This window comes from Bufo gargarizans, chromosome 3 (assembly GCF_014858855.1).
Source record: "Bufo gargarizans isolate SCDJY-AF-19 chromosome 3, ASM1485885v1, whole genome shotgun sequence".
NCBI classification, from domain to species: domain Eukaryota; kingdom Metazoa; phylum Chordata; class Amphibia; order Anura; family Bufonidae; genus Bufo; species Bufo gargarizans.
Genome location: NC_058082.1, coordinates 248,982,502 through 249,006,972, shown reverse-complemented (window position 1 = coordinate 249,006,972; position 24,471 = coordinate 248,982,502). Strand labels below are relative to the sequence as shown.

General features: G+C 43.2%; 1 protein-coding gene across 1 annotated transcript in view; it reads right to left on the bottom strand.

The window, feature by feature from the left end:
* Window positions 1-18,492, bottom strand: part of ZPLD1 (zona pellucida like domain containing 1) — a 154,211-nt gene extending 135,719 nt beyond the window's left edge. The window contains exons 1-2 of the mRNA XM_044285577.1: window positions 18,433-18,492; window positions 13,943-14,326 (exon numbers count right to left, since the gene is read on the bottom strand). Coding sequence (XP_044141512.1) covers window positions 13,943-14,326; window positions 18,433-18,492 — 444 coding nt within the window. The remainder of the gene's footprint in view (window positions 1-13,942; window positions 14,327-18,432) is intronic.
* Window positions 18,493-24,471: the final 5,979 nt, after the last annotated feature.

Sequence of the window (24,471 nt, the reverse complement as noted above, 5' to 3'; positions counted from 1 at the left end):
TCTGAAACAGGGCAAAATTACACATGTCTCATGCATGGCACACGTTCTGAACTTAGTCGTGCAGCGATTTGTTGCCAAATACTCCGGGGTCCAGGACGTCTTGAGGCAGACCAGGAAAATCTCTGGCCATTTTTGAAGATCTTACACAGCCATGGCTCGCCTTGCTGACATTCAGTGGCGACACCACTTGCACGTCAGACGTCTGATTTATGACAGCCCCTACGGGAGGAACAGATGGACGAATATGCCCCTTCCTAAGGCTATCTTGAATGTACTTCCTCATCGCCAATCTCTCAGGCCCAGAGAGAGATTATACACCCGACCCTTAGGAAGTTTAGCTCCAGGGAGTAAATCGATGGCACAGTCGTATTCTCTATGTGGCGGCAAGGCCTCAGAAGCCTTCTCAAAGAAAACATCCTGATAGTCTTTAATAAACCCTGGAATGGAACCCTCCTCCATACTTGGGCCAGCAAGCTGAATAGACAGACAGTGACAAGAGCACTGGGAGCCCCATTTTATCAATTCTCCAGTACTCCAATCAAAATTTGCAGAATGGTTCTTTAACCAAGGTAAGCCCAAACAGCATCAGCAGATAAATTATGCAATACAAGAAATGAACTTTTCTAAGAATGAATAGCACCCACCGTCATAACTAATTCAATAGTCTGTAAACAAATGTACCCTCCAGCCAATGGCGTGGAGTCAATTCCAGATACCAGAATGGGTTCAGATAATTTACGTACTATGGGACCCAGAGCAGAAATAAATTCATAATTAACAAGATTTGCAGCGGACCCTGAATCAACAAACGCATGACCAGTAACAACCCTTCCCTGTGAGGATAAACTTACAGGCAGTAGTAATCTACCACACTTGTCGGGAAATACCTGTGCGTTTGTGTGAACTCCCCGAACTTCACTCAGACGCTGAAGTTTTCTGCCTTTGGCTTTTTTAGGACAGGATCGTTGAAGATCTGCAGGGCTGCCACAGTAGCAGCACAGACTGTTCTTTCGGCAATGCTCCGTCCGCAGCTAAGACACCGCAGAGCCAATCTGCAAAAGAACCTCGGAGTCTTCAGGTGTTCTAGTATTACTGACAGTGGAAGAAAAAGAGGGATAGACACTGACAGACCTCTCACTCTTGCGTTCTCTTATACGCCTATCAAGGCAAATAGCCAAAGACATCAAGGGAACCTGCGATGGGATAATTAACAGATCTTTTAGTTTGTCATACAGACCCAGCCTGAACTGAGACCTCAGGGCTGGATCGTTCCACATGAAAGCAGTACACCATTTGCGGAACTCCACACAGTACTCCTCCACAGGTCGCTTGCCTTGAGTAAGAGACAGAAGCTGACTCTCAGCATAAGCCGCCCTATCCGGCTCATTATATAACAAGCCCAGAGAGGAAAAAAAAACAATCAACCGAACATAATTCAGGGGAGTTAGGTGCCAGGGAAAATGCCCACTCTTGAGGATCTCCCTGTAACAAGGACAAAATAATGCCCACCCTCTGAACTTCCGACCCAGAGGAGTGAGTCCTAAGACGAAAGTACAGTTTACAACTCTCCCATAATGTAGCAAATTGTTTACGATTCCCAGAGAACCTATCAGGAAGCTGAATCTTAGGTTCAACTGACCTAGGAGCACAAAGGGTAGGGGTCTGAGACTCCTGCTGATAAACCCTCTGCGCTGTCTTGGACTAGCTGGACAACACCCTCCATCCTGTTGGCTAGGACTAGCATGGGATCCATAACACCAGCACCCCCGTGGAGGAGGGAGAAACTTTTATGGCCAGTTATACTGTCACAACCGTAGGTAGGGACATGCACACACACAATGAGCCCTAGCTTGAACCCAGCCCACTGACCCTGCCTACTTGCAGAACAAGTCCTAGGTGACAAGTCCACAACTAGTCGACCTTCCATATACTGGTAAGTACAGACATACAATCCAAGTGCAAGCGGAACCGTAGGTACCTGCTCACACACAGGACACACAAACAAACGCCAAGGGAAGTCGAGCCAGAAACAGTCAAACCAGGAGATCGATACCAACAGAATCACAAAGTGGAAGGAGGGAGCAATAACAAGCCAAGGGTCAATACCGAACAGGTAGAAGGTACAGAATCGCTAAGCAGAGAGAGAGATCAAGGTATAGCTGAAGTCAAATCCAAAGCAACAGTTCAATACACACAGGTAGCAGAGCACAGCAAGCAAAACCTATAACTGGCAAAGGTGATTGCCAGTTGTAGCCTTAAATCGGGAGATAATCACCTGAGCACTGACATCACCAGTGGTTGTAGTTCAGGTGTGACCTAAGGGGGCGTGTCCAAAGCGGACGACTGAGAGGGGGCATGGCCTATACATCATACGAGGGCATGGCCTAAATGCTGAGTCACCAAGGGCCATGGCATAACAGCACGTCTGGCACCGCACTGCAGTGTCCGAGCCCCAGACTGCAGCGCTGGAGCTCAGACAGGCAAGTTGGTGACAATAACATTGTCATTTTACCACAAAATGGCTAATAAGACATATTTATTTTTCCTATTAATACACCCCAACAATGGCTGTGTGACAATGTAAATTTGCCGCAGAAATGCTAATAACACGTACTTATTTGTCCTATTAATACACCTCAACAAGGGCTGTATAACAATGCAAGTTCAGCGCAGAACGGCTAATAAGACGTATTTATTTTTCCTATTAATACACCCCAAAAATGGCTGTATGATAATGTAAATTCACCACAGAGCGGCTAATAACAAGTACTTATTTTTCCTATTAATATACACCAACAAATGCTGTATGACAATGCAAATTCACCGCAGAATGGCTAATAACAAGTAAATATTTTTCCTATTAACCCCTTAGTGACCAGCCTGTTTTGGACCTTACCGACCAAGCGTTTTTCTTCCTTTTTTTCATTGTCGCGTTCCAAGAGGTATAACTTTTTTATTTTTCCGTCTATATAGTTTTATGAGTGCTTGTTTTTTGCTGGAAAAACTGTAGTTTTCAATGGCGCCATTTTGGGGTACACATAACTTTCTGATTAACTGTTATTAACTTTTTCTGGGCGGGAGATACTGCCACTGCATTTTTAAGTTAAAAAAAATTATGGCGTCCATTTTTCAATATAAATAACAAAATATCTTTATTCTTTGGGTCAGTACAATTACAGTGATACCAAATACATATTTTTTTTTTTTTACATTTTACTACTTTTTTGCAATAAAACCCCTTTTTTTTAAAGAAAAAAATGTTTTTGCATTGTTGCTTCGCAAGACCCATAACTTATTTATTTTTCTTTCTATGGAGTTGTGTTAGAGCTTGATTTTTGCGGTACGACTTGTATTTTTAATTGGTATCATTTTGGAGTAAATGGCACTTTTTGATGGCTTGTTTTTAAGTTTTTTCTGTGGCAGATAAGAATAAATTTGCAATTCTGTCTTTTTTTATGTTTTTTTACAGCATTCACCATAGGGGATAATTTGCATGATATTTATGTAATCCGACTCATTACAGATGCGGCAATACCAAATATATGGTAAATATTTTTTATTTTTGCAGTTTTTTTCATTGAAAAGAGTATTTTCAATGAAAAAAAAAGTGTAATTTATGGGATTTTTTATTGAATAAATTGAATTTTTTTACCACTTAAGGGGACTATAACAGACAGCTTTTTGATTGCTTTTAAAATAACCTGCTGGAAATTACTGAAAGCTGGTCTGAGGCCTACAGCAGACCCCAGACAGCCTTCACACACATTGGCAACCCACGATCGCATTTTCGGGGTGCTGATGGGAGACAGAGGGAGACCCCTCCCTCTGTCAGCACTTTACATGCGGCGGGCACCATTGTCCGCGACATGTAAAGTGTTAAACAGCCCGGATCGGCACTCCTGCCAGTCTGGGCTGTTAGAGCAGGGCCCCGGCTCTCATGTGAGAGCCGAGTCCTCGCTGCACGGGGGACCACCATAAAAAAGCAGCGGCCCAGCCTAAGGCCCCTTAGTGACCACTGTAAAAACACGTATGGGTGGTCACTAAGGGGTTAATGCATGCCAACAATGGCTGTATGACAATGTAAATCCACCACAGAACTGCTAATAAGATGCATTTTTTTCCTATTAATTCATCCCGAAAATGGCTGTATGACAATGTAAATTCATTCAACAGCTAATACATACTCATTTTTTCCTATTAATACACACCAAAACTGGTTGTATCACACAGCACTTGCACCCCAATAACAAACAAGGTTTGCTGGAATTACAGAAATTTTATATAATGCAAACCTAAAAGCAGCAGTATAACAGCAATTTGGATCCCCAATTAGTGCAACAAGGTGTATTGGAATCGTTCATATTACTTAGGCTTTACACTCCCTTATTGAACCCTGTTTACTGTCAATAGTGTGGATAATGCCTCCCTATCCTTTCCCTACACTTTGAATGATCTTTCCCTGAAATTCTAAATCATTTTTTTTTTTTTTTAGCCAAATAAAGTCTTTCCTAACACTGTCCCTAGCGCCTGTCACGTCTCTTCCTGCACTAAGTATACTGAAAAATGGCAGAAACTAAGATGGCAGAGGCTATTTATAAGGCTATGATATAACACGGGCTGGCTGGCTGGCTGCTGCTTGGCTGCATGCATGGCAGTGCGGCTGATCCCTCATTCCCAGAGTTCTAAGCTCCATGTCCTAACATGTGCAGCAGCCATTTTAGGAAAAAAGACGATTCAATACCATGAAGCATGAGGAAATTCGACTTCGGTGCAAATTTAATTTTTCCTGAAATTCGTATCGAATTCCACTTCATCAACTTCGATTCGCTCATCTCTATCTCTAACATCTATCAGCTCTGTGATGTCATCATGGAGGAGTGGAAGAGTATTCCAGCAGGGGCGTAGCTATAGGGGGTGCAGAGGTAGCAGTAGCTACCGGGCCCAGGAGCCTTAGGGGGCCCAAAGACCCTTGTGCTGCATAAGAAGACACACAAAGCACTGAGGGAAGGGGGGCCCAAGCCTAACTCTTGCACCAGGGCCCATGAGCCTTTAGCTACACCCCTGGATTCCAGTGACAACCTGTGAAGCTCTAGTAAACTCCATGCCCAAGAGAGTTAAGGCAGTGCTGGAAAATAATGGAGGCAACACAAAATATTGACACTTTGGTCACAATTTGGCCATTTTCACTTAGGTATGTATTCACTTTTGTTGCCAGCAGTTTAGACATTAATGGCTGTGTGAGTTATTTTGAAGGCACGCCAAATTTACACAAGTTGTACACTGACTACTTTACATGGTATCAAAGTGTCATATCTTCAGTGTTTTCCCTTGAAAAGATTTAATAAAATATTTATAAAAATGTGAGGGGTGTACTCACTTTTGTGAGATACTGTATATATATATATATATATATATATATATATATATAAATATATAGTGCTAAAATAATAATACTAATAATAATAATTACATTTTCCCCATCAATCTGATCAATGTGCATTCAATATCCCATAATGAAAAAGTAAAAACTGAATTTTTAGCAAACATTAAAAAGGGAAAACTACAGGGGGCGGAGCCAACGTCTGAGCTGTGAAGACATGCTTTGCTGAGCTCCGCTTTTCATCTTGCTACGGGACTTAAGTTAGCTGACTGACTCCAGAATGGTGAAGATCGGAGGACAAAAGCCTACAGATCCTGCTGTAATCCCAAAAGGGTCAAATCTGGGAGCGGGCATGGCGAAATTCCTAAAGAAACAGACCGCACCGCTGTCATCTAAAGAATCCAAAATGGTGCCGGCAGACGAGTGCTCTCAAGCAGACACTGAAGGAGGCCTGTCTGAGGGAGACAGCGACGGGGGTGAGTCTGTATGCTCCCGCACCTTACCTGTGTCCAGGCGTTTCATAAAACAAGCCCTGGCGATAGTGCTGACCCCTCTTAAAAAAGAGATCTCAGTATTAACCCATGAGATTCAGCATATAGGCCACAGGGTCGAGGGCCTGGAAACCATTCAACAGGCCACCCTGGAACATAGCTCTGCTGTCTGACAATCCCTTTCCTCCTGCCAACAGCACATAAATTACTTACATGCAGCTATGGAGGATCAAGAAAACCGAGGCCGAAGGACCAACCTACGGTTCAGAGGCATACCTGAAACGGTACCTAATGAGGAATTTATAGCCATCATTAAACAAATCGCTAAGACCCTTTTGGGAAATGACGACTCCTCCTGTATGATCATAGAAAGGGCTCACAGAGCTCTAAGACAGAAGCCCAAAAGACTCTGAACCTCCCAAAGACATTATCTGCCGCTTCCTGAACTACATAGACAGGAAAAAAATTCTCAATGCTGCTAGAGCATCCAACAACATCTCTTTCGGCGACTCATCCATTGCAATATATCAGGACTAGGGATGAGCGAACCCGAACTGTATATTTTGGGTTCGTACCGAATTTTGGGGTGTCCGTGACACGGACCCAAACCCGGATATTTTCGCAAAAGTCCGGGTTCGGTGTTCGTCGCTTTCTTGGCGCTTTTTGAAAGGCTGCAAAGCAGCCAATCAACAAGCGTCATACTACTTGCCCCAAGAGTCTATCACAGCCATGCCTACTATTGGCATGGCTGTGATTGGCCAGTGCAGCATGTGACCCAGCCTCTATTTAAGCTGGAGTCACGTAGCGCCGCCCGTCACTCTGCTCTGATAAGTATAGGTAGAGGTTGCAGCTGCGACGTTAGGGCGAGATTAGGCAGTGATTAACTCCTCCAAAAGACTTCATTCAGAGATCGATCTGCAGCTGTGGATGATTGAACTGCTGCTATTCAATTGCTCACTGTTTTTAGGCTGCCCAGAGCGTTTTTCATTCACTTTTTTCTGGGGTGATCGGCGGCCATTTTGTGTCTTGTGGTGCGCCAGCACAAGCTGCCACCAAGTACATTTAACCATCAATAGTGTGGTTATTTTTTGGCTATATCCTACATCAGGGTGAAGCTGTCACACCAAGTGCATTTAACCATCAATAGTGTGGTTATTTTTTGGCCATATACTACATCAGGGGCAAGCTGAGCCTGTCACCAAGTGCATTTCACCCTCAATAGTGTGGTTGTTTTTTGGCTATATCCTACATCAGGGTGAAGCTGTCACACCAAGTGCATTTAACCATCAATAGTGTGGTTATTTTTTGGCCATATACTACATCAGGGGCAAGCTGAGCCTGTCACCAAGTGCATTTAACCCTCAATAGTGTGTGTTTTTTTTGGCTATATCCTACATCAGGGTGAAGCTGTCACACCAAGTGCATTTAACCATCAATAGTGTGGTTACTTTTTGGCCATATACTACATCAGGGGCAAGCTGAGCCTGTCACCAAGTGCATTTAACCCTCAATAGTGTGGTTGTTTTTTGGCTATATCCTACATCAGGGTGAAGCTGTCACACCAAGTGCATTTAACCATCAATAGTGTGGTTATTTTTTGGCCATATACTACTTCAGGGGCAAGCTGTCACCAAGTTCATTTGACCCTCAATAGTGTGGTTGTTTTTTTGCTATATCCTACATCAGGGTGAAGCTGTCACACCAAGTGCATTTAACCATCAATAGTGTGGTTATTTTTTGGCCATATACTACATCAGGGGCAAGCTGTCACCAAGTGCATTTAACCCTCAATAGTGTGGTTGTTTTTTGGCTATATCCTACATCAGGGTAAAGCTGTCACACCAAGTGCATTTAACCATCAATAGTGTGGTTATTTTTTGGCCATATACTACATCAGGGGCAAGCTGTCACCAAGTGCATTTAACCATCAATAGTGTGGTTATTTTTTGGCCATATCCCAGTCTAATTCTGACTGTAAACGTATACCTGTCACCCAGCGCCTAAATAATAGGCCTCAAATTTATAGTCAGCTAAATCTGTGGTTATTGCTGTGGCTGGGCAAGTTATTTAGTGTCCGTCAAAGCACAGTTTTTGTTCTGGGTTGAAATACAATTCCCAATTTAGCATGTCACATGGCAGCGTTCAGCTCTCCATCTCACAAACATTTGCGAGAAAGCGTAAATTCCCACCTAGCCACCCTCGATCCCTGGCCCTGAATGCCAGCATTTCTAAACTACTGGCCTATGAAATGCTGTCATTTAGGCTGGTGGACACAGACAGCTTTAAACAGCTCATGTCGCTTGCTGTCCCACAGTATGTTGTTCCCAGCCGGCACTACTTCTCCAAGAGAGCTGTGCCTTCCCTGCACAACCAAGTATCCGATAAAATCAAGTGTGCACTGCGCAACGCCATCTGTGGCAAGGTCCACCTAACCACAGATACGTGGACCAGTAAGCACGGCCAGGCACGCTATATCTCCTTAACTGCACACTGGGTAAATGTAGTGGCAGCTGGGCCCCAGGCGGAGAGCTGTTTGGCGCACGTCCTTCCGCTGCCAAGGATCGCAGGGCAACATTCTTTGCCTCCTGTTGCCATCTCCTCCTACTCAGCTTCTTCCTCCTTTTCTTCCACCTGCTCATCCAGTCAGCCACACACCTTCACCACCAACTTCAGCACAGCCCGGGGTAAATGTCAGCAGGCCATTCTGAAACTCATATGTTGGGGGACAGGCCCCACACCGCACAGGAGTTGTGGCGTGGTATAGAACAACAGACCGACGAGTGGTTGCTGCCGGTGAGCCTCAAGCCCAGCCTGGTGGTGTGCGATAATGGGCGAAATCTCGTTGCAGCTCTGGGACTAGCCGGTTTGACGCACATCCCTTGCTTGGCGCATGTGCTGAATTTGGTGGTGCAGAAGTTCATTCACAACTACCCCGACATGTCAGAGCTGCTGCATAAAGTGCGGGCCGTCTGTTCGCGCTTCCGGCGTTCACATCCTGCCGCTGCTCGCCTGTCTGCGCTACAGCGTAACTTCGGCCTTCCCGCTCACCGCCTCATATGCGACGTGCCCACCAGGTGGAACTCCACCTTGCACATGCTGGACAGACTGTGCGAACAGCAGCAGGCCATAGTGGAGTTTCAGCTGCAGCACGCACGGGTCAGTCGCACTGCAGAACAGCACCACTTCACCACCAATGACTGGGCCTCCATGCGAGACCTGTGTGCCCTGTTGCGCTGTTTCGAGTACTCCACCAACATGGCCAGTGGCGATGACGCCGTTATCAGCGTTACAATACCACGTCTATGTCTCCTTGAGAAAACACTTAGGGCGATGATGGAAGAGGAGGTGGCCCAGGAGGAGGAGGAGGAGGAAGAGGGGTCATTTTTAGCACTTTCAGGCCAGTCTCTTCGAAGTGACTCAGAGGGAGGTTTTTTGCAACAGCAGAGGCCAGGTACAAATGTGGCCAGCCAGGGCCCACTACTGGAGGACGAGGAGGACGAGGATGAGGAGGAGGTGGAGGAGGATGAGGATGAAGCATGGTCACAGCGGGGTGGCACCCAACACAGCTCGGCCCCATCACTGGTGCGTGGCTGGGGGGAAACGCAGGACGATGACGATACGCCTCCCACAGAGGACAGCTTGTCCTTACCCCTGGGCAGCCTGGCACACATGAGCGACTACATGCTGCAGTGCCTGCGCAACGACAGCAGAGTTGCCCACATTTTAACGTGTGCGGACTACTGGGTTGCCACCCTGCTGGATCCATGGTACAAAGACAATGTGCCACCTTACTTCCTGCACTGGAGCGTGATAGGAAGATGCGCGAGTACAAGCGCACGTTGGTAGACGCGCTACTGAGAGCATTCCCAAATGTCACAGGGGAACAAGTGGAAGCCCAAGGCCAAGGCAGAGGAGGAGCAAGAGGTCGCCAAGGCAGCTGTGTCACGGCCAGCTCCTCTGAGGGCAGGGTTAGCATGGCAGAGATGTGGAAACGTTTTGTCAACACGCCACAGCTAACTGCACCACCACCTGATACGCAACGTGTTAGCAGGAGGCAACACTTCACTAACATGGTGGAACAGTACGTGTGCACACCACTCCACGTACTGACTGATGGTTCGGCCCCATTCAACTTCTGGGTCTCTAAATTGTCCACGTGGCCAGAGCTAGCCTTTTATGCCTTGGAGGTACTGGCCTGCCCGGCGGCCAGCGTTTTGTCTGAACGTGTATTCAGCACGGCAGGGGGCGTCATTACAGACAAACGCAGCCGCCTGTCTACAGCCAATGTGGACAAGCTGACGTTCATAAAAATGAACCAGGCATGGATCCCACAGGACCTGTCCATCCCTTGTGCAGATTAGACATTAACTACCTCCCCTTAACCATATATTATTGTACTCCAGGGCACTTCCTCATTCAATCCTATTTTTATTTTCATTTTACCATTATATTGCGAGGCCACCCAAAGTTGAATGAACCTCTCCTCTGTCTGGGTGCCGGGGCCTAAATATATGCCAATGGACTGTTCCAATGTTGGGTGACGTGAAGCCTGATTCTCTGCTATGACATGCAGACTGATTCTCTGCTGACATGAAGCCAGATTCTCTGTTACGGGACCTCTCTCCTCTGCCTGGGTGCCTGGGCCTAAATATATGACAATGGACTGTTGCAGTGGTGGCTGACGTGAAGCCTGATTCTCTGCTATGACATGCAGACTGATTCTCTGCTGACATGAAGCCAGATTCTCTGTTACGGGACCTCTCTCCTCTGCCTGGGTGCCTGGGACTAAATATCTGACAATGGACTGTTACAGTGGTGGGTGACGTGAAGCCAGTATCACTGCTATGGGACCTCCCTCCAATTGATATTGGTTAATTTTTATTCATTTTATTTTTATTTTTATTCATTTCCCTATCCACATTTGTTTGCAGGGGATTTACCTACATGTTGCTGCCTTTTGCAGCCCTCTAGCTCTTTCCTGGGCTTTTTTACAGCCTTTTTAGTGCCAAAAAGTTCGGGTCCCCATTGACTTCAATGGGGTTCGGGACGAAGTTCGGGTCGGGTTCGGATCCCGAACCCGAACATTTCCGGGAAGTTCGGCCGAACTTCTCGAACCCGAACATCCAGGTGTTCGCTCAACTCTAATCAGGACCTTTCTCCTGTTACCCTAAGAAAGAGAAAAACCCTTAAACCCCTTACCGACCATCTCTGCGGCAAGCATATCCCTTATAGATGGACCTTTTTCTTTGGCCTGGCATTCAAGTACTCAGTAAGACAGATCCATTTACATGGATTTGCAAGAAGCATTCTCTACAATGGATATTTCTCCATTAGACATTGCTAATTGGGATGCGGTGTCCGAAATCTCCTTATTACCAGATCTCTCGAAGATGACACCATGGGAGAAATCATCAACACTCAAGCGGCAACGCATGAAGCATTGCAGCAGCAACTTAACCCGGAGGAGGATACTTGGATCTACCTCGTATTCCTCTCTCGCTAGTATTGTCATGATCTTTCATGCAATGCTAATGTTACTTCACTCATCTTAATCACCCTCTCACCATCTTTCTTATTATATAATTTTATCCTTCTTTCTCCCTACCTCCCTCCCTCCCCCCCTCCCCTCCCCCATCTCCTTTTCTGAAGTCTATGTCTCCCATTTTACTTAGTCCCAAAATCAGCAAGATCTCTAATTTGGGTTAACCCCATTTTCCCCCCTCTCGCTGAAGAAGCGCCCAAGCTTCACAATGTTTTTAATGCTGCTATTTCCTACATTGCTGCTGCATTACTGTTTTGTTTATGGTTTATGTTTTACAAACCGGATTCCCAAAAAGTTGGGACACTAAATAAATTGTGCATAAAAACTGAATGCAATGATGTGGAGATGGCAAATGTCAATATTTTATTTGTAATAGAACGTAGATGACAGATCAAACGTTTAATCCAAGTAAATGTATCATTTTAAAGAAAAAATACGTTGATTCAAATTTTCACGGTGTCAACAAATCCCCAAAAAGTTGGGACAAGTAGCAATAAGAGGCTGGAAAAAGTAAATTTGAGCATAACGAAGAGCTGGAAGACCAATTAACACTAATTAGGTCAAAATAACAGGTGTGGGGGGGCACACTTCAAGAGGAAACACTAGGCAGGATAGTGATAATACACTTTATTATATAAAAATATTTATGAACATACCCCTAAAACATACATAAAATATGGTACATCAATTAATATGAACCAGTTTAGTGCACACTCAGTCTCAATGAAAATACAATACAACCGCCAGGTAGCTGTTGGTTTCAAACCTCTATTGTTATTCACAATCAGCGATGCTGTCCACAATAATATCAAGCAGATGTCCAGCAACTGTAATAAGTTGAAATCAATTGTATCCCGCAAGTGTCCAACAAAATTACTATGCTGAAATCAATTGTATAGAGCAGATGTGTAAGTTTGCGTCCACTAGCCCACCAAACTTTAAATGGGCCAGTTCAGTCCAGTGCGCTTCTGGTATAATGCCCGTGATAGTGAGCTCAATACCGCTTTATGTAATAATATTTGTGCTCCAAAACGAGCCCGGTCTTACCCGTCTCCGCTGCTGTAGCGTTGGTCCAGGAGGCCGCACACCCGCAGCGTCCCACGTGGTGTGCTTCTGCCTGTACGCGGCGTCCCACGTGACCTGGTAACCAAGGGGACCTAGATGCACGCTCGTGTGACGTCAGTCTTGTGCGCCCACTTTCAATCGGTGCTGCTTTATCTGCTTCTCTTTCTTTCCTTGCCGGCTTTGTTCCTTTTCTTTGGCATTAGGTGGATCAACGCTCACTCTAACAGCCGCCAGACGCGTTTCAGGGTCTCAAGCCCCTTCCTCAGTGGCCTACTGAGTGAACGGATCCTCACTCTTTATATATGGTCAACTCCACCCACCATCCTCCATATTGCTTTAGCTCTTTCTACTATATGGAGTGGATTTGCCCTTAATGGAGCGGGTTCTTATTCCTAATGGGATCCTCATAGGTACCTTTTAACCATACATTTTAACAATTCATATTTAAAATACATTAAGACAATAAATATACCCTACATATTTAAGCATTCTCTTAAAAATGAGTAATGGAGAAGGCTGCAAGGTCACACACAAGAAGAAACGCACAAAAAACGCATTGAAACCGCAATTGTATTCCCTGCGTTTTTTATTGCGTTTTTTCCCCCTTTTTGCATTTTACTTCCATATAGGGGAAAATGACCAGCTAAAAATCCTCTTTTTTGTTCTTCACCGAACATACATGGGAAATTCATTAACTTTTGTGGTTAAGAGAAGCCGTCCTGCAGGGAAGGGAGATCACAGTGTCGATAGACGGCCAGACTGCGATGTCCCATCCCTACAGGATAACCCTCATAGGAACCCAAAAACTTCCATCTCGGCATTGAGGCCTCTAGGGATGATAGTGTCATATTCGAAGATCCTTCGGGATTCTTGACGTGACATGTGTGCAATATGGTTTCCCCCCCTCCAGGCTTTTTTGACTTTTTCAATTGCCACAAATTTTAAACCCGTAGGGTCACAGTTATGTGTTGTTTTAAAATGTTTGGATAGAGAGTGCGTCTCTAGGCCTTTCTTAATATTCGCCACATGCTCCGCTACTCTCCTCTTCAATGTTCTTTTGGTTCTGCCTATATATTGCTTCCTGCATCCACATTGTAGCAGATATATAACATTTGTAGAATCACAGGTTAGGCATTCCTGTATCTCCAAACTAAACGCATTCACTGTGGACACCACTTTCGTGGTCTTTTTTGGGAAACTTGTAATTTTACAATTGGCGCACCTGCCACATTTAAAGAACCCATTTACTGCTAACCAATTTTCTTTTTTCTGGCTTTCCTTCCTTAACTTCACCGTTGGGGCTATTTTATCGGCCAGGTTATTTGCCCTAGTATAGGTAATTTTGGGTACTTCACTTAAGAGGGGACCAACTATCTTGTCATTTAGTAGGTGTCCCCAATGTTTACGATTACTCCTTTCTATTGTTTTATACTGAGAATTAAATGGTAAGATAATCCTCAGTACCTCATCACGTGGTTGGGGATCCCTCGCCAAAAAGAAATCTTTTCTTTCCATTTTCTTTACTTTTTCAAGTGACCTCTCGATCACCTGCACTGGATAATCTCTTTCTAGCAATTGTTGTTTCAAAACAGTCGCTTCCTCCTCAAATCTACTGTCATCGGTACAGTTCCGCCGTAGTCTACGGAACTGGCTGGTTGGCACGTTGATCAGCCAACGAGGTAGGTGACAGCTGGCATATCTAATAAAGCTGTTTTTAGCGACTGGTTTGAAAAAAGTGTTGCAATGTAGCTGGTACCCCTTCACCCATATCTCAAGATCTAAAAATTCTACTTTCAGCTTACTAACACTAGGGGTGAACACCAAATTTCTATCATTCATATTGATATTCTGAAGAAATAAATCCAAGGATTCAGACGTATCTTGCCATATAAACAGGATGTCATCTATGTAGCGCCGCCATAGCACCAGATCCGTCCCCAGCCTGGGCATGATGACCTCCTTCTCCCATTGGGCCAAAAACAAGTTGGCATAGCTGGGGGCGAACCTGGTGCCCATGGCGGTGCCAGTACGCTGTACATAGAACTCCTGATCAAATGAAAAATAATTGTGGGCCAATATGTATCTTACCCCACCCAGTAGGAACTCAAACTGCTCACTAGGGAGACCAACATCTCCCGACATTTGTTGAGCCGCTGTATTTTTTATATTTTCACTAATTAGGTCAATTGGCAACATGATTGGGTATAAAAAGAGCTTCTCAGAGTGGCAGTGTCTCAGAGTGACTTTGTATCTATCATCGTCAACTGTGCATAGCATCATCCCAAGATTCAGAGAATCTGGAACAATCTCTGTGCGTACGGGTCAAGGCCGTAAAACCATACTGGATGCCCGTGATCTCCGGGCCCTTAAACGACACTGCACCACAAACAGGAATGCTACTGTAAAGGAAATCACAGAATGGGCTCAGGAATACTTCCAGAAACCATTGTCAAAGAACACAATCCACCGTGCCATCCGCCATTGCCAGCTGAAACTCTACAGTGCAAAGAAGAAGCCATTTCTAAGCAAGATCCACAAGCTCAGGCGTTTTCACTGGGCCAGGGATCATTTGAAATGGAGTGTGGCAAAATGGAAGACTGTTCTGTGATCAGACGAGTCACGATTCAAAGTTCTTTTTGGAAATCTGGGACGCCATGTCATCCGGACCAAAGAGGACAAGGACAACCCAAGTTGTTATCAACGCTCAGTTCAGAAGCCTGCATTTCTGATGGTGGGGTTGCATGAGTGCGTGTGGCATGGGCAGCTTGCATGTCTGGAAAGGCACCATCAATGCAGAAAAATATATTCAGGTTCTAGAACAACATATGCTCCCATCCAGACGTCATCTCTTTCAGGGAAGACCCTGCATTTTTCAGCAAGATAATGCCAGACCACATTCTGCATCAATCACAACATCATGGCTGCGTAGGAGAAGGATCCGGGTACTGGAATGGCCAGTCTGCAGTCCAGATCTTTCACCTATAGAGAACATTTAGCGCATCATAAAGAGGAAGGTGCAACAAAGAAGGCCCAAGACGATTGAACAGTTAGAGGTCTGTATTAGACAAGAATGGGAGAGCATTCCTATTTCTAAACTTGAGAAACTGGTCTCCTAGGTCCCCAGACGTCTGTTGAGTGTTGTAAGAAGAAGGGGAGATGCCACACAGTGGTGAAAATGGCCTTCTACCAACTTTTTGGGGATTTGTTGACACCATGAAATTCTGATTCAACATATTTTTCCCTTAAAATGGTACATTTTCTCAGTTTAAACTTTTGTTCCGTGATTTATGTTCTATTCTGAATAAAATATTACAAGTTGGCACCTCCACATCATTGCATTCAGTTTTTATTCACGATTTGTATAGTGTCCCAACTTTTTGGGAATCCGGTTTGTACTTTACATTTTCTGTTATGTGAAACACATGGGTATTACAGCTACACGTATAGGTCAATAGCAGAAGGTATGTTTGCTTCTCTGGAGGCTGCCAGGAAACCCCACTCTTCTAGCTATGACTGACCTTAAATTAGTGTCTTTCAATGTAAAGGGATTCAGATCCCCATCTAAAATATCCCACATTTTCTCCCTCCTATGGAAAGAAAAATGCTATGTTATATTCCTTCAGGAACCCCACTATAAACATGGTAATTTCCCAGACCTTTCCTTTTCTAAATTCCCAAATTGGCATCATTGTGGGGCAGATGGTGCAGCCTCTAGGGGAGTAAGTATAGGATTCAGAAAGGATGTCACATACTCTACGCACACACAAGACCCCGATGGCAGATATATTATTCTAAAAGGCCTTATTAGTCATAAGATGTACACCTTTGTCAACATTTATGCTCCTAACTTTGATCAGATCACATGGCTACTGTCTGTTTTGACTTTAGTGGAGAACTTGCGGGAGGGAACCCTTGTCATGGGAGGTGACTTCAATGTGGCATTACAACCCCTTGTTTACCCATCCTCCAAGAGATCTTCCTTTTCAGCCAGAACTTTGAAAAAATTGAACTCTATATTATATAATATGGGTCTCATAGATATATAGAGGTCTTTTAACCCCGACAAGTATTGATTACTCCTTTTATTCTGCTTCAGGACATTCCTACAGCAGGATTGACTACATTTTTGTTCCTAAGGACCAAATCTCCCTCTTTGAAGACGCGAAGATTGGTGATATCACCATCTCGGATCACTCCCCTGTCTCCCGTACTTTACGTCTGTCATCCGAATCATGATGAGTCAGTGCTGAGCAATGATGGCCATAAAACATATTTCAAATCCCTTTTAGATGAATACTTTTCTATTAATAACAACCCTGATATTTCCCCCCAAATCCTATGGAATGCCCACAAAGTATTTATGAGGGGTCACTTTATTAGCAAATGTTCCTTCTTAAAGAAACAAGCAGATAAACATCTCTCCTCACTTATAGATCAGATTCATGTTCTTGAATCACTCCATAAAAGATCCCTTGCTGTAAATCATTTGGCGGACCTTACCGTGCTTAGGACGGAGCTCAAGAACCTTCTAAACACAAAGCAGCTAAATATTACTTATCCTCCCAACACAAGTTCTTTGCTCACGGCAACAAGGCCTCCAAATTTATGATGCAACGCATTAAGCGTAGAAAATTAGCAAAACACGTTCCCTCGATTAAATCTCCCCAGGGGCAGCAACTTTATTTCTCAGAGGCTATCGCCGAACAATTCAGGCTTTTCTATGAAGCCTTATATAACCTATCACCCCCTAATAGAGCTCAAAACACTCTAAATAGAGAATCATCTGTTAACATTTTCTTAGATACATTAAAACTCCCAACATTATCCCCTAATCAACTAGAAACCCTAGAAAAACCATTTTCACTTGCCGAACTTACTACAGCCATTAGGACTACCCCAAAAGACAAATGCCCTGGTCCAGACAGCTTCCCAGCTGTATACTACACCTTCTTTCAAGACTCCCTACTCCCTTATTTCCTTCCCATTTGTAATCTCACTCTTCAAAACCAACCCTTATCAGTTGTGCTCTAATTACAATAATGCCCAAGGAAGGCAAAGACCCTACCTCTTGTGCAAACTACCCCAGATCCCTATTTAACACAGACTTAAAAATCCTTTAAAAAATGTTGTCCACTAGATTACAACCCTTCCTTCCTAATCTGATCCACCCTGATCAGGTGGAATTTGTAAAAGGCCGGGAGCGAATAGATAAAACCACTAAAGTCCTTGATGCCCTCTTCTATGCCTCACATAAGAAATTACCTATGGTGTTACTCGGCACTGATGCCGAAAGAGCATTTGATCGAATATACTGGTCCTATATTAAACACACCCTGCACAAATTCCACTTTCCCTCTCCCTATATTAATGCTGTGTTTGCGATGTATGCAAAATCCTCTGCTACTGTCTTAGTTAATAACCTTGTCTCCGCCCGTTTTTTTCTTAAAAATGGAACGCGACAAGGATGTCCCCTCTCTCCCCTCATATTTGTTTTGGTAATGGAAACCCTATTACAAGCCTTGAGACAGGAGGAAAGCATCAAGGGTCTAAAAATAGGTCGACATGAATTCAAATTAGCTGCTTTCCCTGATTACCTCCTTGTCCTAACAACAAATCCAATTAGGTCTATGCCCTTAATAATTTCCCTTTTTAAAATATTCGGCCTTTTCTCTAATTTTAAGCTAAATCCCAAAAATCCCAAATTCTACATATAGGCCTCTCTCCTACCCAAACCTCAGATCTCCAACTAAACTCTCCATTCAACTGGACTTCCAGGCACCTAACTTATTTGGGTATTAAACTAACCTCCCATCTCCCAGACTTATTCCACCTTAATTATACTCCCCTCCTAGCGGCCATTGTTGCTCAGCTGGACTCTTTAGACTACCCTTACCTGTCCATGTTCGGTAGAAAAAAATCTGGTGATGTCCTTGGTGATTCCAAGACTCACTTACCTCCTGCAGGTTCTCCCAATTGCTATTCCAAGGTCTTTCTTTAGGTCCTTGAACTCCCATATCCGTCAATATATTTGGCAGGGTAAGAGGTCTAGAATATCCTTTTCTACCCTAACGAAACCTAGACACCTTGGCGGAATAGGTCTTCCTGATCCTGACTTATACATGAAAGCTATACACTTAAGTAATTGATTGGCTCAGACCCTCACTTCATAAACATTGGCTATCTTTGGAGAATGTATTTTTCTCTTCCACCCTCAGGGCCCTTTTACTGGGGGACAGGCCATTCCCTGCCATTTCTTCCATCCCGAATCCCATAATTCGCACCACTATTAAGGTGTGGGAATGGTTCTCCTCCAGTCATCGTGCCCTGTCTCTACCTTCACCTCTCCTTCAGGTCGGAGATATTATTTCACTAGCCACAAGAGAACTGAGGGATTTCTGCCCAGAGATCAGATCTCCTCCCAAGCTATTAATCGATATTTCTGGACAAGGAGGGTTGTGCTCCCTCAGAAACTTCTCTTAAAGAGAGACTTGACATTACAGCCTCACACATTCTATTTCTCAATTTCCTTAAAAAAGGAATCGCCTGCAGAGCTAAGTCTCTGAGCACACAGAATTCTCCAGAGTGGTTTGAAAACTTGCTGACCACTACCAAATACCCTCCTAAACTGATCTCCACTCTGTACAAAAAACTTATCCTCTCCCCCTTGGATGCCAAACCTGAAGTAATTGGACTATGGGAGAGAGACTTGGGTAGATAATTCTCACATATAGAAATTACCAAACTCTTCAACATCCCACATAAATTCTCACGTTGTGTCCGAGTGCAAGAAAATGGGTATAAAGATTTATCTAGATGGTACAGAACTCCGGACAAGATTTCTTTATACTATCCCAATGTTTCAGATAAATGTTGAAGATGTGAAAAGAGTAGAGGTTCATACTTTCATATATGGTGGGAGTGCCCTTTAATACTCTCATGGTGGCAAACCATTTTCAATATAAGCAATAATATTTGTAGAACTAGCTTCCCCTGTTCTCCTGAAATTGCTCTCTTATCTTTTGGCATCCAGGGGGTAGATATTCACAAAAAGCCCCTCTTCTCCTTTCTGATCTCAGCAGCCCGACTCATTATCCCTACATTCTGGTGCTCTCCAGAAACACCTCCTGTCGATCAATGGATTAACAAAGTTGATCAATTTTATCGATTAGAGGAACTCTCCCATTGGGAACTTAAATCCAGAAACACTTTTCTCCTTACCTGGTCATTATGAAAATCTTATAGACACTTTAAGTAGTACTTTATACTCTCTACCCTTGTGTTCCTGAGTTTGTTATTCAAACCTAATACCTAAAAATATTATCTGTATAATGTATATGCTCAATGCTTATCATTTGCTCTAATAATTGCAACTGCTCATGTAAACAGTCTTCTTATTAAGATGTAATACAATTGCACTTATTAATTGTACGGATATTTTAAAATAATAAAAATCTGTTTACAATAAAAAATAAAAAAAATGGGAAAACTACAAGTATTCACTTGCTGTTTCACTTGAAATTTAGTTCAGGGGTCTCCCATTATTCTTGATCTTATTTGAAATGTTGTCCACACTTTGATCGACATCTATCTGTGGTAAATTCTGTTGATTGGATGTGATTTAGAAAGACATACCCCTGTCTATATAAGCTTTCACAACTAACAGTACATAGCAAAGCAAAAACCAAGCCACGAAGAGGAAAGAACTGCTTGTAGAACCCAGAGACAGATTTGTGTGGAGGCACAGATCTGGAGAAGGGTACAACATTTTTCGATGCACTGAAAGTTCCCAAGAGCACAGTGGTCGCCATAATTTCTTAAATGGAGGAAGTTTGAAACAACCAGGACTCTTCCTAGAGCTGGCCACCCCATCAAACTCAGTAATCTGGAGAGAGGTGTGACCAAAAATCCAATGGTCACTCTGGCTAAGCTCCAAAGATGCTGTTTGCAGATGGTAAAAATTTCCAGAAGGTCAACTGACACTGCAGCACTCTGCCAATCTAGGCTTTATGGCAACTGGCCAGAAAGATGCCCCTCTGTAAAAAACACATGAAATCCTGCCTGGAGCTTGCAAATAAGGGACCTAAAGGATAGCGTTGCGCATGAATATTCGAAAAGCAAATTTTTATCTTGAATATGGCCACTTCGAGAATTTGCGAATGTTTTGAATATAGTGTTATATATTCATTATATTGAATATTCGTCATTTTTTCCATCTGCTTGTGGGCCAAAGAGTCATTGGCCTCCCACAGGGAGGAATCGTGACTTAAATTTAAAAAGACGACTATTCTAAAAAACGAATATTTAGCACTATATTCAATATAGTGCTATATATTCGTATTTTAGAATAGTCGCTATTGTTCAGTGTTCACTTCAGATGGAAAAAAATGATGAATATTCTAAAATACGAATATATAGCACTATATTGAATATAGTGCTATATATTAGTTTCTTAGAATAGTCGTCATTTTTTTCCATCTGAAGTCATGAATCATGACTTCAGATGGAAAAAATGACGACTATTCTAAAAACTAATATATAGCACTATATTCTATTATTTTAACACACGCCTGTATTGATCGCGCAATATTCGCATATTACTCGATCATTACCTTGCCGATTTTTGAGTATAAAATAGAATGTAGAATATAATGAATACTCGAAATCGCTAATATTTGACGAATATTATACAAAATATTAGCGAAATATCATGAATTCGAATATGACCCCTGCTGCTCATCACTACTAAAGGACTCTCAGACTGTGAAGGATGAAAGTCTTTAGTCTGATTCAGCCATGATTTAACTTTCTGGCTCCAATTCTAAGTGTTATGTCTGGTGGAAACTAGAAACTGCTCATTTGCCCAATACTGTTTCTACAGTGAACAATGACGTTGGCAGCATGATGCTGTGGGAATGCTTTTCATCGACTGGAAAAAGAGAGACTGGTCAGAGAGTTTTTAATGAAAACATGACATAGCTAAGACAACACAGTCGTTCAAATCCAGAGCCCTGACTTGAACCCAAACAAACATCTCTGTAGTGACCTGAAAATGGCTGTCCATCAATGGTCCCCATCCAACCTGAGAGGATTTGCAGAAATTCTCCAAATCCAGATATGCACACCTTATGGCATCATAAGTACTGAGTAAAGGGTCTGAATACTTATTTAAATGCAATATTTTAGTTTCTCCTTTTCAATAAATTAGCAAAGATTTTAAACATTATATTTTCACTTTGTCATTATGGGGTATTGAGTGTAGAATGATGGGGAAAAAATTTGATTTTTTATTTTTTAGCAGAAGGACGCAAATGACAAAATGTGAAAAAAATTAAAGGGTCTGACCCGAAGACTTACAATTAGGGATGAGCGAACTCGAACTGTATAGTTCGGGTTCGTACCGAATTTTGGGGTGTCCGTGACACGGACCCGAACCCGGACATTTTCGTAAAAGTCCGGGTTCGGGTTCGGTGTTCGTCGCTTTCTTCGCGCTTTTGTGACGCTTTCTTGGCGCTTTTTGAAAGGCTGCAAAGCAGCCAATCAACAAGCGTCATACTACTTGCCCCAAGAGGCCATCACAGCCATGCCTACTATTGGCATGGCTGTGATTGGCCAGAGCACCATGTGACCCAGCCTCTATTTAAGCTGGAGTCACATAGCGCCGCCCGTCACTCTGCTCTGATTAGCGTAGGGAGAGGTTGCGGCTGCGACAGTAGGGCGAGATTAGGCAGATTAACTCCTCCAAAGGACTTGATTAACTGATCGATCTGCAGCTGTGGATCATTGAGCTGCTGATCCTCAATTGCTCACTGTTTTTAGGCTGCACAGACCGTTTGTCAATCACATTTTTCTGGGGTGATCGGCGGCCATTTTGTGTCTTGTGGTGCGCCAGCACAAGCTGCGACCAAGTGCATTTAACCCTCAATGGTGTGGTTGTTTTTTGGCTAAAGCCTACATCAGGGTGAAGCTGTCACACCAAGTGCATTTAACCAGCAATAGTCTGTTTATTTTTTGGCCATATCCCAGTCTAATTCTGTCACTAAATCCATACCGGTCACCCAGCGCCTAAATACTAGGCCTCAAATTTATATCCAGCTAAATCTGTCCCTAGTGCTGTAGCTGGGCGAGTTATTTAGTGTCCGTTCAAGCACATTTCTTGTTCTGGGTTGAAATACAATTCCCAATTTAGCAATTTCATAATTTAGTGGTTTCTGCTATATCAGAGCTATTTGAAATCTATCCCTAAAAGGGTATATAATATTCAAGGTGCACATTGGGTCATTCAGAATAACTTCACACACACCCGCTACTGTGTATTTCCAAGTCTAATTCTGGCACTAAACCCATACCTGTCACCCAGCGCCTAAATACTAGGCCTCAAATTTATATCCCGCTAAATCTGTCCTTAGTGCTGTAGCTGGGCGAGTTATTTAGTGTCCGTTCAAGCACATTTCTTGTTCTGGGTTGAAATACAATTCCCAATTTAGCAATTTCATAATTTAGTGGTTTCTGCTATATCAGAGCTATTTGAAATCTATCCCTAAAAGGGTATATAATATTCAAGGTGCACATTGGGTCATTCAGAATAACTTCACACACACCCGCTACTGTGTATTTCCAAGTCTAATTCTGTCACTAAACCCATACCTGTCACCCAGCGCCTAAATACTAGGCCTCAAATTTATATCCCGCTAAATCTGTCCCTAGTGCTGTAGCTGGGCGAGTTATTTAGTGTCCGTTCAAGCACATTTCTTGTTCTGGGTTGAAATACAATTCCCAATTTAGCAATTTCATAATTTAGTGGTTTCTGCTATATCAGAGCTATTTGAAATCTATCCCTAAAAGGGTATATAATATTCAAGGTGCACATTGGGTCATTCAGAATAACTTCACACACACCCGCTACTGTGTATTTCCAAGTCTAATTCTGTCACTAAACCCATACCTGTCACCCAGCGCCTAAATACTAGGCCTCAAATTTATATCCCGCTAAATCTGTCCCTAGTGCTGTAGCTGGGCGAGTTATTTAGTGTCCGTTCAAGCACATTTCTTGTTCTGGGTTGAAATACAATTCCCAATTTAGCAATTTCATAATTTAGTGGTTTCTGCTATATCAGAGCTATTTGAAATCTATCCCTAAAAGGGTATATAATATTCAAGGTGCACATTGGGTCATTCAGAATAACTTCACACACACCCGCTACTGTGTATTTCCAAGTCTAATTCTGTCACTAAACCCATACCTGTCACCCAGCGCCTAAATACTAGGCCTCAAATTTATATCCCGCTAAATCTGTCCCTAGTGCTGTAGCTGGGCGAGTTATTTAGTGTCCGTTCAAGCACATTTCTTGTTCTGGGTTGAAATACAATTCCCAATTTAGCAATTTCATAATTTAGTGGTTTCTGCTATATCAGAGCTATTTGAAATCTATCCCTAAAAGGGTATATAATATTCAAGGTGCACATTGGGTCATTCAGAATAACTTCACACACACCCGCTACTGTGTATTTCCAAGTCTAATTCTGTCACTAAACCCATACCTGTCACCCAGCGCCTAAATACTAGGCCTCAAATTTATATCCCGCTAAATCTGTCCCTAGTGCTGTAGCTGGGCGAGTTATTTAGTGTCCGTTCAAGCACATTTCTTGTTCTGGGTTGAAATACAATTCCCAATTTAGCAATTTCATAATTTAGTGGTTTCTGCTATATCAGAGCTATTTGAAATCTATCCCTAAAAGGGTATATAATATTCAAGGTGCACATTGGGTCATTCAGAATAACTTCACACACACCCGCTACTGTGTATTTCCAAGTCTAATTCTGGCACTAAACCCATACCTGTCACCCAGCGCCTAAATACTAGGCCTCAAATTTATATCCCGCTAAATCTGTCCTTAGTGCTGTAGCTGGGCGAGTTATTTAGTGTCCGTTCAAGCACATTTCTTGTTCTGGGTTGAAATACAATTCCCAATTTAGCAATTTCATAATTTAGTGG